Source organism: Mirounga leonina, unplaced genomic scaffold (genome assembly GCF_011800145.1).
Source record: "Mirounga leonina isolate KUSES-001 unplaced genomic scaffold, KU_Mleo_1.0 Mir_129, whole genome shotgun sequence".
NCBI classification, from domain to species: Eukaryota; Metazoa; Chordata; class Mammalia; order Carnivora; family Phocidae; genus Mirounga; species Mirounga leonina.
Window position 1 is genome coordinate 20679601 of NW_023270323.1, and position 15477 is coordinate 20695077.

At 44.1% G+C, this 15477-nt stretch overlaps 1 protein-coding gene across 1 annotated transcript in view; it reads left to right on the top strand.

Annotated features, from left to right (window-relative positions):
* SCARB2 (scavenger receptor class B member 2) overlaps window positions 1-15477 on the top strand; it is an 80684-nt gene that overhangs the window by 7884 nt on the left and 57323 nt on the right. Inside the window, exon 2 of the mRNA XM_035004763.1 lies at window positions 13979-14136. Coding sequence (XP_034860654.1) covers window positions 13979-14136 — 158 coding nt within the window. The remainder of the gene's footprint in view (window positions 1-13978; window positions 14137-15477) is intronic.

Sequence of the window (15477 nt, forward strand, 5' to 3'; positions counted from 1 at the left end):
ATACCTTCCTTTAGTTTCCACACAAGTCCATGGTTAAAGGTAGTAGTTTGGGTCCTCGGTGATGCAGGGTCAGTGAATCATTGTCTTCCCTGTGTGCTAATCAAACTAGACTGGACCATCAGCATCTCTATAATGGAATTATTTGAAAAGTCCCCTCTGGCGTCAGCCCTGCCTATGACAATGTCAATCCCTAGGACATAGTTTGGTACTTAAGGCTGGCTTGAAAGCTCTCTTTGAAGGTGGGGACCCTGCCATATTTAGCTTTGTATCATCTTCCCATTCCAGCAAGTGCCATGTCATACATAGTAGATGTTCAGTAAGTATTACTTGGATGAATGCAAGGATGCGTAGATGAAAATTTACCTACTCGGGGATGACCTTGTTTGCATATTATTGTTCATGTTGTTGTTTATCTTCACATTTTTATTATGCTCTAGGCCAGTGGTCATTGCCTCACTATACCTTTAAAATCTAGAAGCTTCACCCAACAATCCAGCTTTCCAGCTTCACCTGAAGCATGTGGATGCTCTGCGTGCTAGCCTCACCACAATCCTGTGTGGCAGCTGTCTGAACAGAATGAGGCTGCCCTTCAGAGGGGACCTCCCTCCCTGTGCCCATGGACCCTCCCATTCCTGCCGGCTCCCTAACTCGGAGGCCCAGCGAAGGTGCCCTTTGTGTCATTGTGTCTGCTCTGTTGTCTTTCTTAGAGCAGAGAAATATCTGTTTGTACCCAAACCTCTTTACCAAAAGAAGGGAAATGGAAGAGGCTGAGAGAAAATGAAAGAGGGCATAGTTCTATGGAGAAGTGAATATTATTGCTAGGGTTTGACATCAAACAAATGGGCAAACTTGCATCCACTTCACTCACCACACCCACCTGACCCCATCAAGCATCTGAGTTTTTACACTCTTTCTAGAGAAATAGAGGCAGAATGCCATTGTTAGAAGAGCATAATCACTCGTGCAAGTCCCACTTTAAGGGGAGTTGCTTTTAATGCTGTACTTCTGATAATCAGTGGTAATGGAAGGAAGAGGAGCCCAAGTTCGAAATAGGTGATGAAAGCGTCACTTATATCAACTCAGAGATATAATCACAACCCAGCAGGTTGTAAAATAATCAGAGTAGCTCCACAAGTTACACACAGAACCGGGCATTGTTTTCATGGGCACCCTTCTTCTTGATTCACATCTTAAAAATCCTCTTTCTCATCTACTCCTTCAACCACTCCCTCTGCACACACATCTGGCCACCTGGTCCTTTTGATTCGGTTTCCATCTGGTGGCTGCTTTCTCTCCCTCTGGGCTGGCAGTTCTCAGCCTTGGTTTCACATTTATTATTATGTGGAAACATTTAGAGAGTGGTCTAGCGGGTGTTCTGTAGCAGGAGCTTTTCAGGATAACTGGTCCACCCCGTTGTCCTGTCTGTCATTTATAGACAGAGTAACAGCCTTCCACGGGAACGAATGTTGGAACATCAACTGTCAGATCTCATTAGCTGAAATTATTACAATTGCAATTAGAGCAAAATGAGCTCATCAACAGTGACATTAAAAAAAATGCCAGTGCATTTGTTCTTGAGTGAAAATAAGGTCAGAGAATTAGGGTAGAATGTTAATGGCAGCTTATTTCTTTTACCTCAACAGAGAATAAAAAAAGGTAAGCAGTGCAAAGGGCTTACATTACTACAAGAGTCTGGATTGGGTTTGCTTCATTTCAGGGAGAAATTTTATTTATTTATTTATTTATTTTTAAGAATATTTATTTGAGAGAGAGAGCGCGTGCACACACACCCCCACACACATGGTGGGGGAGGGGCAGGGAGAGAGGGAAAAGCAGGTTCCCCACTGAGCAGGGAGCCCGATGCGGGACTCAATCCCAGGACCCTGAGATCATGACCTGAGCCGAAGGCAGATGCTTAACCCACTGAGCCACCCAGGCGCCCCTCAGGGAGAAATTTTAAGAAAACAAAGCAAACAACCTGGTATTTTGATATTTGGTGAGTTTTATCAACCTGGAGTCTAGTGAGAATCATTCACATGCGATTAGGGCAGGTTGTCAGCGTTGGTCTGCATTATCTCTGGGTGAATGCAGACCGTGTAGATGGCTATATGGATGCTCAAGTTGTGTTTAATTATTAACTAGCACTCTGTTGAACTAAAAGAACAACCAGCAGCGCTCTTGAGTCCTGCAAGTTGCCTTAATGGTTTTACCTATTCCCATCCAAGCCTAATGCAGGTCCCTCGGTGCTTATTCTTAACATTTGCAAGTGGCTTATACCAGGACAGCTGGTTCAGCAACCCTCCTAGTGCTGCCTTCCTGAAAGATCTCTATCCGGCTGACTTGGATGTGTTGTGTCTTGTGGCTGTATCACGTCATGTCAGCCCCCACACGAAGCAACTAATCCAGCTTCTACCTGGGGAGCGGCGTGGGTGGTTGAGTGTCACTGGCGCAAAAAAGTGCCTATGAGGGAGTGACAAACGGTGGCAGGTGACGGGCTGCGTCCCCTGAGTGGGGCAGGGGAAGGATCTCAGACTTGATCCTGTGAGCACTGGAAGGACCTCGGACTTGATCCTGTCTGCTCCCATAGGCCACTTTTGACAGAACTGTCTGGAGGCTGAGGTGGAGAATGGATTTGAAAGGAGCCTGGAGAAGAGATCATCTATGGTCTTGCTGCCGCCCAGGCCACCTCTGGGATCAGGAGTAGAGATGGAGATGAGGAGGATAGGATTTAGGATTGATGAGGGGAGAAAAATCAAGTCGGTTTTTGGTCACGTTGACTTTCCGCACGCAGCCTGTGGGATGTCCAGATGGGGATTTTAGGATGGATCCATACAACTGAGATGACCCAAATAATTACCCTCTTTGGGCTGAATTCCTGAGCCTCACACATCATTGTTCACTGGCTGCTTCGTCATGCCAGTTTTGTGTCCTTAGCTAAATTTCTTTGTGAGAACAGCCTATGTCTGTTGGGCACATAGAAATCTCTCAATCTATACGTATTGACTAATAAGCCGAAAATAAGTTTTTTCATTTAAATGATTAATTTGGTTGTTGACACTGCAGATTCACCACCTGACTCAGTAATCTTTCCAATCTTTCTTTTGGTAGTAGTACTACAATATTATGCCTGGAAAAATCCATCATGTTCTACTTGGCTAAAATTTATAAGCAATATCCAAAGTCACATGGTAAAACTGATTTAGGACCTTGCATTGAGGTTTCATTTAGTGTAACTGGAAAACTCGGTTGATCACAGGGTTTGTGTGTTAACTGTCACTACCGGGGCAGAATCCTCCATGAGGACAATCAGTTGTTCCCAAGCCACACCTTCATGTCAAAATTGTGCAAGGGGCTCTTTGTGACCAAGGGAACTGGTTTGTTGCCTTGGGCAGAATTCATGACTTCTTGTGCCAGATGTTCTCCGGGCTTGAGGTTAAGGTTATTACTTGCTCCTTTCTGAATCCATCCTTTGCAGGGCAAGCCCCTGGGAGTGTACGGTTGAATGCCCTGAGGATCTGGGAGTAGAAATTAGAGGTTTCAGGTCAAAATGAAGCCCTCTTCTGGACCATCCTCTGGCAGGAGGTTGAGGGGCTTTTTTGGACTCATTAGCATGACGAGGCAGAGAAGTTACGTGGACACAGCGGAGCTCAGTTCTCCCCTCATCAGCCCCTCATGCGTCTGTTCCAGCCTGGGAGTTTACCACGACTTCACGCAGCTGCCTAGTTTCCTCTCCTCCAGAGGTGAGGCCTAACTCCCCAGGCAGCTCTGGGAGTCTACGTCAGGGTTTTTCCATAGTTTTACAGTCTCCCCGGGGTAGGGTTGCCAGATAAAATATAGGATACCTAGTCACATTTGAATTTCAGATAAACAGTGAATAATATTTTGGTGAGTACATCTCTTGCAATATTTTGATTCACTTCAGTTTATCGGTTGTTGACATCCTGCCATATTTATTTCATCCCTCTCTGATATACTTTTTCTTAAATTATTTGAATATAAATTGCAGGCATCACAGTGTGTTGGTCCTGAGTCCTGCAGCATGCATCACCTAAGAATTAAGGCACTTTGGGACATAATCCGTGCAATACTTGGGATGCACTCAAGCTAGCAGCCTCTGTTTTTATTTGCTAATTCTGGCAGCTCTCCCCTGGGGGGTGTGGTCTCCTGGCAGCTGCTAGAGGGGCCAAGCATGGGGTTTGCAAACCCACAGACCTGGACTTGGTCAGATGTGACTTGACTTAACTTGATTTTTCTGTGAACTTGGGAAGGCCAGCACCACCATTTCCTTGTCTGAGAAATAGGAATTCTTACCTTGCAGGGTCCATGTCAGGCTTGGAAATGATGGCATAAAGCCCTAGCAGAGCCCCTGCCTGACTCCTGACTCCCTTCCTGATTCAGGAAATAGTAGCTGGCCCTGGTAGGAATGGTACCTGAAGTGAATGTCTCAGGAAGGAGATAAAAATGAGGAGGCTACTGTATTTATGAACCTCCCTCTGTTCTTTCATTCCCCTTCTCCTTCTCCACTTGGTGTGTGTACACACACGACATGCGGTCCACTCTGGGACTTGAAAAACATCTAGCACCGTGGTGTGGAGGAAAAGAGACACATTAAATGTGCAGGAAAAGCCAACACTCTCGAGGGCAAGACTTGGATGGAAGAAGAAGTGGTGTGAGACTTGTGTGGGTGTTGACGCCACTAAGAGTGGCTAGGGAGAGGGGGGTGCTGGCGATGGGGGTGGAAGCAGGAGGCAGATGGTGAGGAGAACCCCAGGTTGTAACAGAATCTGCTATCAGTGTGACTCTGGCAGGCTGTCAAGGATCCCTTCCATCGTTAGGCTTTGCATTTGCTCTGTTTAGTTAAGGACTCAGGTGTGCTAGATCTTTATTTCTATCCCAAGAAACTGCCTTAGTCGACTTGACATTTGAGGGAACAAGTTCAAGTCAGACTGTTGTAAAAACATCCAGTTTTACCCTCTGTTCTGGGAAGGATTTAGCCCTCCTTTCTGGAGACGCTTCTACTTGTCTTTGGATTTTTGGTTGCCTAAGAGCTGGACGCAAACCAAAGGGGATAAACTCGGGCCGTTAACCCATCTGTCCATTCATACTTGCTGGTTCTTTCGAGGTTTATAATTCTGAGGTGATTTTCTTTACTTTAATAAATAAATGAGACTGCAAGTCCTTTCTTACTCTGAAATTCGTCACACGCTGTGACGCGTGTCAGGAAGAGTTAGCAAGGAATACAGCCTGCTCGATCAGCCATCCCGGCAATAATAGGGAAAGAAATACTGTGAAGCCAAGTGTGGGGGATGGCAGCTCCTGGAGCTTTTGTGGGAGAACTGACCACAGCTGATGCGGCATCAGTCTCGCCTTTGTTGTGCAAGGACAGAGGAAAAGCCTTGATGAAGTTGGTTCTCTGTGGATCCACTCCTCCTTTCCCTCAGGCCCTATTAATGACACTTTGTAGAATCTGAGTTTCTGTCTTAGATTTTCACTTTAAAAAAAAATAAGGGAATGATTATTTTTTCAGCTTCCAGAAGGAATTTATTTCTGTTGTAAAAAAAATCCGAACAATGCAGAAAAATATGAGAGAGAACGGAAGACCCCTCCTAACCCTGTCCCATAGAGATGTGTGTGATTAGATGGTTAGCGTAGAGGCTTAGAGATTGTGACAGCAGCTAAAACATCGAAATTTTTAAATTATCTGGATTTTACCCCCCTGATATTTTCATGTTTGCATTTTATCTGCTAGTCTTCTGTACATATATACATATTTTACACTGTCTTTTTCCATTTAACATAGATCATGAGCATGTTGCTTATTTCCCTGTAGTCTTTATCATTTTAATGGTTGCTTTCTACTCCAGCCTGTGAATTATCATAATTCGCTAAATCATTCTTTTCTGCTTGACATTTTGGTTATTTCTGATTTTATGCTAATTCTTTGTTGTCTCAGTCTAAACTGAATTATAGATAGAGCTATAAGAGAGGATCATGACTAAAGACTTTCTGTGTGGTTTCTTTTCTATCGTTTAACATTTGCTGGACTGTCAATATTTCAACAGACATGATTCCTTTTTTAATTTAAACCGAGACCTTTGATTCCCCACCCTGAAGGTGGCAATAATCAGGATCACAGTTACCATTCATTGAGCGTTTTGAGTGTGGCCTGAGATAAGCCCTCTGCTGAAACCTCATAATCATCCTTACAATAATCCCAGCCAGGCCATCCTTCCCACTTGTGCCCATGTAACCTTCTAAAACACCTCTCGCCTGCCTGTGTCAACTCAAAATAGGCAGCGTGGCTCAAAAGTTAGGAGCTTCAAATAAAAACAAATCCAGCCTAGGTGAGGAGAGACTATTTGAAAGGACTAGTGCAATAGGGAGCAGGGGATGTGCATTAGGGAGGACTCTGACAGGGTGATCTGCTTGAGCCTCTTTTCTAGGCAGGGAAGGAGAGTAAACAAGGCTGGGAAGGAGAGAAGCTTAACCAAAGTTGGGCTAACAAGCATTTCTTTCCACCTTGATGAGGTATGATTGACAAATACAAATTATACATATTTGGTGTTGAGTTGTGTAAGTTCTTTGTATATTTTGGATATTAACTCCCTATCAGATACATCATTTGCAAATATCTTCTCCTCTTTGGTAGGTCGCCTTTTTTGTTTTACTGATGGTTTCCTTCGCTGTGCAGAAGCTTTTTACTTTGGGGTAGTCTCAATAGTTTATTTTTGCTTTCGTTTCCCTTGCCTGAGGAGACATAATTGAGAAAAATGTTTGCTTTGGCTGATGTCAGAGAAATTACTGCCTGTTCTGCCTTTTTTGACTTTAGGTCTCACATTTAAGGTCTTTCATCCATTTTGAGTTCACTTTTATGTATGGTACTGGAAAACAAAATAAGCGAAGGGGAGTGGGAGGTACAGGCTTCCAGTTCTGGAATGAGTAAGTCACGGGGATGAAAGGCCCAGCATAGGGACTGTAGTCAGTGGTACTGTAATAATACTGGTGGGTGGCAGACGGCGGCTACACTGTGGTGAGCACAGCATTATGTATAAACTTACTGAATCACTATGTTGTGCACCTGAAACTAATGTAACACTGTGTGTCAACTATACTCAAATTTAGAAAATGTTTTTAAACTGTATACATTTAAGGTGTACAACCTGATGTTTTGAACAACATATGCATTGTGAAATGATTATTATAATCATACTAATTAACATATCCACCACCTCACATAGTTGCCTTTGTGTGTGGGCGGGGGAGAGTGTGTGTGTGGGAACACACTTGAGGTCTATTCTCTCAGCAAATTTCAAGTATACAATAAAGTATTATTAACTATAGTCACCATGCTGTACATTAATAGGCATTATGTTCCCGTCAATCAGTGGGAATGTGTGGTTCAACTAATTAGTTAGGAGGCAAAAAATGGGAATGTGGAGGGTCTGTGTCTGGCCTGGTCAGGTAAACGGGGGGTACACAATGGGGGGAACCTTATCTAAGTTACGTGGGGAAGGTGTTTCTTTGCAGTAAGCCATTTCCTGGAACACAGAAGGGGGGTTCCTGAACCATTTACTGTTTTCCAGGAATGTGAGGCTCTGGTAAAATTCAACAATGCCGGGAGCTCAGGTTTGGAGTGAGTCCTGGGGTGGGAGGCCGACTCCACCTTGCAAACCTTAGGCATTCTCCTAACCTTTGAGCTTTGGTCTCTTGAAGTGTAAAACAGGGAAAATGATTTTCACTTTGTAGGCCATTCAGGGAATTAACTGAGACAAAGGGCAATATAGTGCCTGGCTCTTGATAATGCTCTGCAGCTCAAAACCTTCCATGGCTCCCCATTGCCTATCAGATAAAATCTAGGCTCCTATGACGCTAACCTGTCTCACTAAATGAATCTCCCTACTCCTTATAAAATCCACACGTAGTCACACCTGCTACTGTCCCATCTCTGTATGTTTTATTGTCTCATTCTCCACATTCACAATCTTTCTGATCAAGCGGAGGGTTCCAAGAGAGGTGGACATGGAAGGCACAGAGGAAGGGCCCACTCTGCCAAGACAGAGAAGATAGTTGAATCAACCCTGGCTGTCCATAAGATGTCCACCCTCATGACCTCCCTCTGCTTGCTAAATTTTTATTCATTCTCCCTGGCTCACTTTAAGGACTGCCTTTCTCCATCTCAGTTCTTAGAACCCATTCTCTGAACACTATTGAGACCATTTTCTGGCATACTCATTGACCATATATCACATACTACCTTATATTGTGGATTAACCTGCATGTGTGTGTCAGGATTCCCCTAAATAGAGGGCAAGCTTCTGGAATGGGTATCTCTGACAGTGCCTAGCACATACACAGTGTTTTGATGATTTGCATTCGTGGTTCTATACTTTGCAAGAAAACCAAGGGTATAGCAACTGCTTCAAATAGTTGTTAGGCAGAGGGGTCGTGGAGGGACACAGATTTTTTTTTCCACCCACAAAAGGAACTGGCTGCACTTAGCTCTTTAGGGTGCTGGCTTACTGATAAGATGCACAAACTGATAGGTGCTAGATTTCCCAAGTTTATGTGATTCTAATGAAGCTATTGCTTTCTCGTATCTGAAAGTGACTAAAATGGCCAGTGAGCAACCATCTCCTCTGGGTACACTTTAAAGTTTCCTTGGATTTGTGGCTTGGGAGCTGCTCTTGCGAGATCTGGCACCGTGACTTTGCATGTGACCCCCACGCCTTTCGCCGGTGCCTCTCCAAAGGCCTCCTATCAGGTACTACATACGGCCCCACGGTGGCGCAGGCCGTGAAGTGGCCCACTCTTGATTTCGGCTCAGGTCGTGATCTCAGGCTGGTGGGATCAGGCCCTGTGTTGGGCTCTGCACTGACGCTCTCTCTCTCTCTCTCAAAAAGGAAAAAAAAAAGAAAAGAAAAAAGTTCTTCTTGTCCAGCATCTTACAAGCAAAGTCGGTAGAAGCTAGTGTCTAAGTGTTCTCTCTCTCTTTTTTTTTTTTTTTAAGATTTTATGTATTTATTTGTCAGAGAGAGAGAAGGCACAAGCAGGGGGAGGGACAGAGGGAGATGGAGAAGCAGGCTCCACACTGAGCAGGGAGCCCGATGCAGGACTCGATCCCAGGACCCTGAGATCATGACCTGAGCTGAAGGCAGATGCTTAACGACTGAGCCACCCAGGCACCCCGTGCCCAAGTATTCTAGTACTATATTTTGTTGATTGAACAGATATTTCTCCAAGAACTGCATCATTCTAGACACTGTGGGGAAGATCAAAGGAAAAAAAAAAAAGACCCTTTCTTTGTAGGTCAGCACCTTCTGTTTGAAAAAGCCAACAGTTAACCTCATATATTACCATATTGAGTAGATGCACTGTCCTCATTTTCGGTTGCTGGTATGGCCTGCTTCATGTTGATTCCTGTTAACTTTGATCTTTAGAAGATGTTTTCTATCCTGACCACGTTTTCCCTAAGAAATTCCAATGTAATGTGTTATGGGGTTCAAAAGAAGGGATGATGCATCCAATGAAAGGGGGATACTCAAGGAATTCATAGAGGAGAGGACGTCATTGCCTTGCTCTATTCTGGAAGTTTATGGACAAGAAAAAGAGGTCCTTATTTTAATGAAATCAGACAACTTAAAAAATATCTTTGGACCTTCAAAATCCTCTAGAAGACAAATTATTATTTATACGTTAGATTTCTCATAGTTAATATATTAGCTTCAGGTAGGTTAAATTCACGTTACTAAGCTGTTTCTTGAAGCTACGTGCATACTTTATGGTGGAGAAACTCTACCATATAACTTGTACCACTAAATGTGTAGTGTAATTTAAACTAGGTACCAAGTTTTTGGTCCAAGTTGTGCAGGATAAGTTAAACTTAAATTACATTCTGTTAACCAATATGAGTGTATTTCTGCAAGCATAGTTATGTTGAAATAAAGTTTTAAAAAGAAAAAAAAAATGTGTAGTATATTTCTACCCATTTTTTTTTTTTTAAATGTTATATGCAGAAGTAGGGTCGGAGGGTAGAGAAAAGCCGCACAGGATTCCAGCCCCAGCTCTGACCCTCAACACACCCCCTTACCCTTCTGGAGCCCCTGAGTTCTATCTTGTCAACCTCAGGACCTTTCCAGTTCTGCTGTTCTCTTACTTTCTGAGCTTGACTCTCTCTCCTGCTCCTCTTCAGATAACTAAGATAGGAGATAAGATAAAAGACCACAAGCCTCTTAAAAAAACGCCTGAAATTACCTCTCTAGCTGCCATCTTGCATCCCCGCGTGTGTGCACCTAATCTCAGCTGGTCCGCCCGAGACCCCTGAGCGCCAACCCTATTCCCCCGCGCGGTCCCATTTCCGCTCCAACAAGATGAAAGAAACTATTATGAACCAGGAGAAACTCGCCAAACTGCAAGCCCAAGTGCGCATTGGTGGGAAAGGAACTGCTCGCGGAAAGAAGTGGTTCATAGAACGGCTACAGCAGATGATAAAAAACTTCAGTTCTCTTTAAAGAAGTTAGGGGTAAACAATATCTCTGTATTGAAGAAGTGAATGTGTTCACAAACCAGTGATCCACTTTAACAACCCCAAAGTTCAGGTATCGCTAGCAGCGAACACTTTCATCAATACAGGCCATGCTGAGACAAAGCGGCTGACAGAAATGCTACCCAGTATCTTAAACCAACTTGGTGCAGACAGTCTGACTAGTTTAAGAAGACTGGCTGAAGAGGGGAAGAATGAAGGGGGGGAAATCGGAGGGGGAGATGAACCATGAGAGACTGTGGACTCTGAGAAACAAACTGAGGGTTCTAGAGGGAAGGGGTGTGGGGGGGTGGGTGAGCCTGGTGATGGGTATTAAAGAGGGCACGTTCTGCATGGAGCACTGGGTGTTATACACAAACAGTGAATCATGGAACACTACATCAAAAACAAATGATGTAATGTATGGTGATTAACATAACATCATAAAAAAGAAGAAGAAGAAGAAGAAGAAGACGGGCTGAAGCTCTGCCCAAACAATCTGTGGATGGAAAAACACCACTTGCTACCGGAGAGGATGATGATGATGAAGTTCCAGATCTTGTGGAGAATTTTTTTTTTTTAAAGATTTTATTTATTCATTTGAGACACAGAGATACAGAGAGAGAGCGAGCATGAGCAGGGGGAGAGGCAGAGGGAGAGGGAGAAGCAGGCTCCCCGCTAAGCCAGGAGCCCGACGTGGGGCTTGATCCCAGGACCCCGGAATCATGACCTGAGCCGAAGGCAGACGCCCAACCATCTGAGCCATCCAGGCGCCCCATCTTGTGGAGAATTTTGATAAAGCTTCCAAGAATGAAACAAACTGAATTGAGTCAACTTCTGAAGAAGGTGAAACTTGAAGAAGTTACTGGGAGCTGCTATTTTATATTATGACTGCTTTTTAAAATTTTTTTCATGGCTCTGATAAAATCTAGATCTCTAATATTTTTAAGCCCAAGCCGCTTGGACACTGCAGCTCTTTTCAGTTTTTGCTTATACACAATTCATTCTTTGCAGCTAATTAAGCTGAAGAAGCCTGGGAATAAAGTTTGAAACAAGGTTAATAAAGTTCTTTGCCTAGGAAAAAAAAAACGCCTGAAATTAGTGATTCAGCTGCTCAGGTGCTGGGCAGAGGAAGACCCATGCATGCAGGGCGGGTGGGGAGGGCTTCACCCGGGAGAGTCTGAGCTAAATCCGCAAAGTTGGAGGAAAGGAGTTTCATGGTTTGTCTTTAAATTTCTCTGTCTCGTCAATCTGATCTCATCTCAGAAAATCAGTACTGATAGTAAAGGCCAGAAATATTTCAATGATGTGTTGTTTGAAGAGAAATCTGACGATTAGACATTTTGAGCGGATGCCAAACCACAAATAATCCCCAGTTCTACGGCATGGCCAACGCATGGATGTAAATTTACATTCAGCCCTCCGGATCACTAGCTTGACTTCGAAGAGCTTAGGTTTTCTGCATTCATTTATCTCAGAGCCACTTTGCTTTTCCCTGCAGAGATTCTTGAGATATTTTCTATTCAATAATAGAGCCATATCAAGTTCCCTTGCAAGATTCCTTCTATTAAATCAGAGGCCTGGACTACTAACATGTGACATTCTGTTGTCTGCTGCATCACAGTACATTTTAGCGTGTGGTATTGGACATGCTTTGAAGCCGGTCCCTTTCTCTGTTGTCACTCAGAGCCTCACTGCGAGAGGTGACCTCAGAGGGTGCTGCTTTTACCATCTAGTCTTACTGTTCACCACTGGCCTTACGATGTCTATACCAGTCAATCCCATTTTCCTCTTTTGATTTTCTTTTTAAAATGTTCTCAATGTTCATTTCTTCATCGGTTATAAAAAAGTTGGAGAATACCAAAATTCATAAAGGAGGAAATAACAGTGATCCAGATTCCCAACACTCAAGAGTTAATGACTGTTCATACTTTGGGTTGTTTATTCTCAGTCTATCCCTTTATCTTTCTTGGGTACTTCAGTACCCTAAAAAATGCAGATTTTTCCCCACTAACAAGTTGAGGACGATTGAGACTACTACGAAGTAAGTTTCTGTCTCTTAACCTTGAGCACTAGATTAATCAGGCTTCCACTGCAGCTCTGCATAACAGACAATTTCCAAGTCTCAGTGTCTTATAACAGTGACATTTATTTCACACTCATGGTGTGCAGGGTGGCTGAAGTTTGAGCTTGGCTGGCTCAGCTGAACTGGGCTGGACTCCAGGCTTCATGTCTGGTCCACACATCACCATCTTAGGGCCTTGGCTGAAGGATCCACAGCTACCTGAAGCATGCTCTTCTCTTCGCAAAGGAATATTGGTGGAAACCAGCCATGCTTTCTAAAGCCTGAGCTCAAAATTGGGGCATTGCCATCCCACCCACATTTCATTGGTCAAATCAAGTCACTTGGCCAAGCCCGAAGTCAATAGGGTGGAGAAGAATACTCCTCCCATGGGGGGACCAAGGTGTATTAGTTTGTTAGGGCTGCCATAACAGATACCACAGACTTGAACAAGGAAAGTTCATTTTCTCACAGTTTTGGATACTACAAGTCTTGAGATGAGGGTATCATCAAGGTTCATTTCTTCTGAGGCCTCTCTCCTTGGCTTGTCAGTGTTGTCTTCTTCCTGTATCTCCACATGGTCTTTCCTTTGTGTGTATTTAGTCCTAAGCTCTCTGTCTTATAAGGACATCAATCATATTGGATTATAGCCCACCTGAATGACACCATTGAACCTTAAATTTCTCTTTAAAGACTCTGCCTCCAAATGCAGTCACATTCTGAGGTACTTGGCATTAGGATTTCAATATATGAGTTTGGGAGGGGGCCCATAACACATAGTAAAGGTGGGAAATGAAAGAAGGATTATAGATAAAGAACCTCAAGCATTTAACATCAGTGAGGCTCAGCTTCCTCATCTTTAAAACAGGGATAGGCATCTCTATGTTATGGGTTTGTTAGGGACTGAATGAGAAAATTCCTGTGAAGCCCCTGCTGCAGGAGGTGGTAAGGATGGGTGTGGTTCTACTTCACATGGAAAGACCAAATCCAGCCTTCTTGGGCCTATTGCCTTGTTGTTCTACCATGGGGGCAAGCTGAGAGTGTTCAGTGCTTCTCAGAATGGCCTCCACAGCAGCTGTACCATCTTCATAACAAAGTCAATAGAGCCTTTTGGGTATTCAATCTATGACCTTGGTTTTGGTGACACCATTTCTTCCCATGAGCTATGGCTATCATCTTTCCTTTACTACAAGTAGTTACTGAAGACCTTTTATGGCTTAATAGGGCTGTGGGCTTCATATTGACCTAAGGCTTGGCCCTCCCCCCTAGGGACCACAGTTGAATGCCTATGGAAACAGTATGTGAGCCAGGAGGTCAGAGCAGGGAGTGTCCCTCTCTCTGCCTCTGTGTTCAAAGCCAACTGCCTCACATAATCTCCTTTTGGTTTTCTCCCCTAGAATACGGTGTTAAGGAATGGTTCCGAGACCTTCGACTCCTGGAAGAAGCCCCCTCTGCCTGTGTATGCCCAGTTCTATTTCTTCAATGTCACCAATCCAGAGGAGATCCTCAGAGGGGAGACCCCTCGGTTAGAAGAAGTGGGGCCATATACCTACAGGTGAGTCCTGACCACCTCCCTGCCATACCAGCCAAAAATACGGAGTGACCCCACTGTGGGCTGAGTCCACCTCTCTTCCCACGAGCATCCTCTGTGTGCTGGGTGGGGAGCACAGGTTTGGGTGACATCTGTCTGAAATGTTGCTGATGGTTGGCACACGCCTGTGACACCTCGACAGAGAAGGCTTTGTGGACTAGGGCCTGTCTCAGCCTGTTATATTTAGAAATGCAGCTGCTTCCTCCTGAGTTGGCTGTAAGTGATTATTGAGCCATGAAGAGCTGTTCCCTACCCCCAACCCTTTTAAGGTTACCCCTTGATTCTCTTAAATGACTTATAGGGCCTTCCTCTATTTCCGTCCCCCACATACTGTTTTTGACCAGGTCCTACAGTTTGTTGTTTGTCTGTAGACAGGTCTTTCTGTTTCTTATTCACTCTTTTCCCCACCCCTCCTGGCTATGAGAGATAACCAAGTGGCAGGGTAGGTTAGAGCCTTTGGCAGGGATGACCAATTCCAAACACAGGGGAGGTAGGAGAATCACTTTAATCATTTTTTAGAAGATTAGTAGAGGGAGGTGCTCAGGAATCTTATGGTCAGAGCATTTTCCCTGTTGTTGCAGTACCCACCTCTCCCACCCACCCACCCCCAATAATCTTTCCAACAAAATTTCTCCTTACCTAGTTTAAGAAAAACTAGAGGAGGGCACCTGGCTCGCTCAGTCGGAGTGTGCAGCTCTTGATCTTAGGGTTATGAGTTCAAGCCCCAGGTTGGGTGTAGAGATTACTAAAAAAAATAAACTAAAAAACAACAGTAGAAGAAGCAAACAGCAAGATCTTTTTTTGTATAGAACTGCTAAATGGTAAAAATGCCTCACAATTCTGTCATAATCTATTGCTCAATAAATGGTTGCTGACTAATTCATATTATAAATCAGTGCTATTCCCTTGCAAGAATTCAGAGATAAAAATCTTGGTCCCATGGGGCACCTGGGAAGCTCAGTCGGTTAAGTGACCAACTCTTGGTTTCAGCTCAGGTCATGAGCTCAGGGTCCTGAGATTGAGCACCTGGTCAAGCTCTGCGCTCAGTGGGGAGTTGGCTTGAGAGTCTTTCTCTCCCCCTCTGCCTCTTCCTGCCATATATGTGTGCGTGCACACGTTCTCTCTCTCTCTTAAATAAATATATAAATTAAATCTTTAAAAAAAAATCTTGATCCCTGCCTCAGGTGTTCACAGTCTAGCTCTGGAGTTGAATTACCTGTTTTGAATCTCACCTCAACCACTTACAGTTTTCTGTGTCTCTGTTTCCTTACCTGGAGATAAAAATAGGACACCCAACCCAGGATT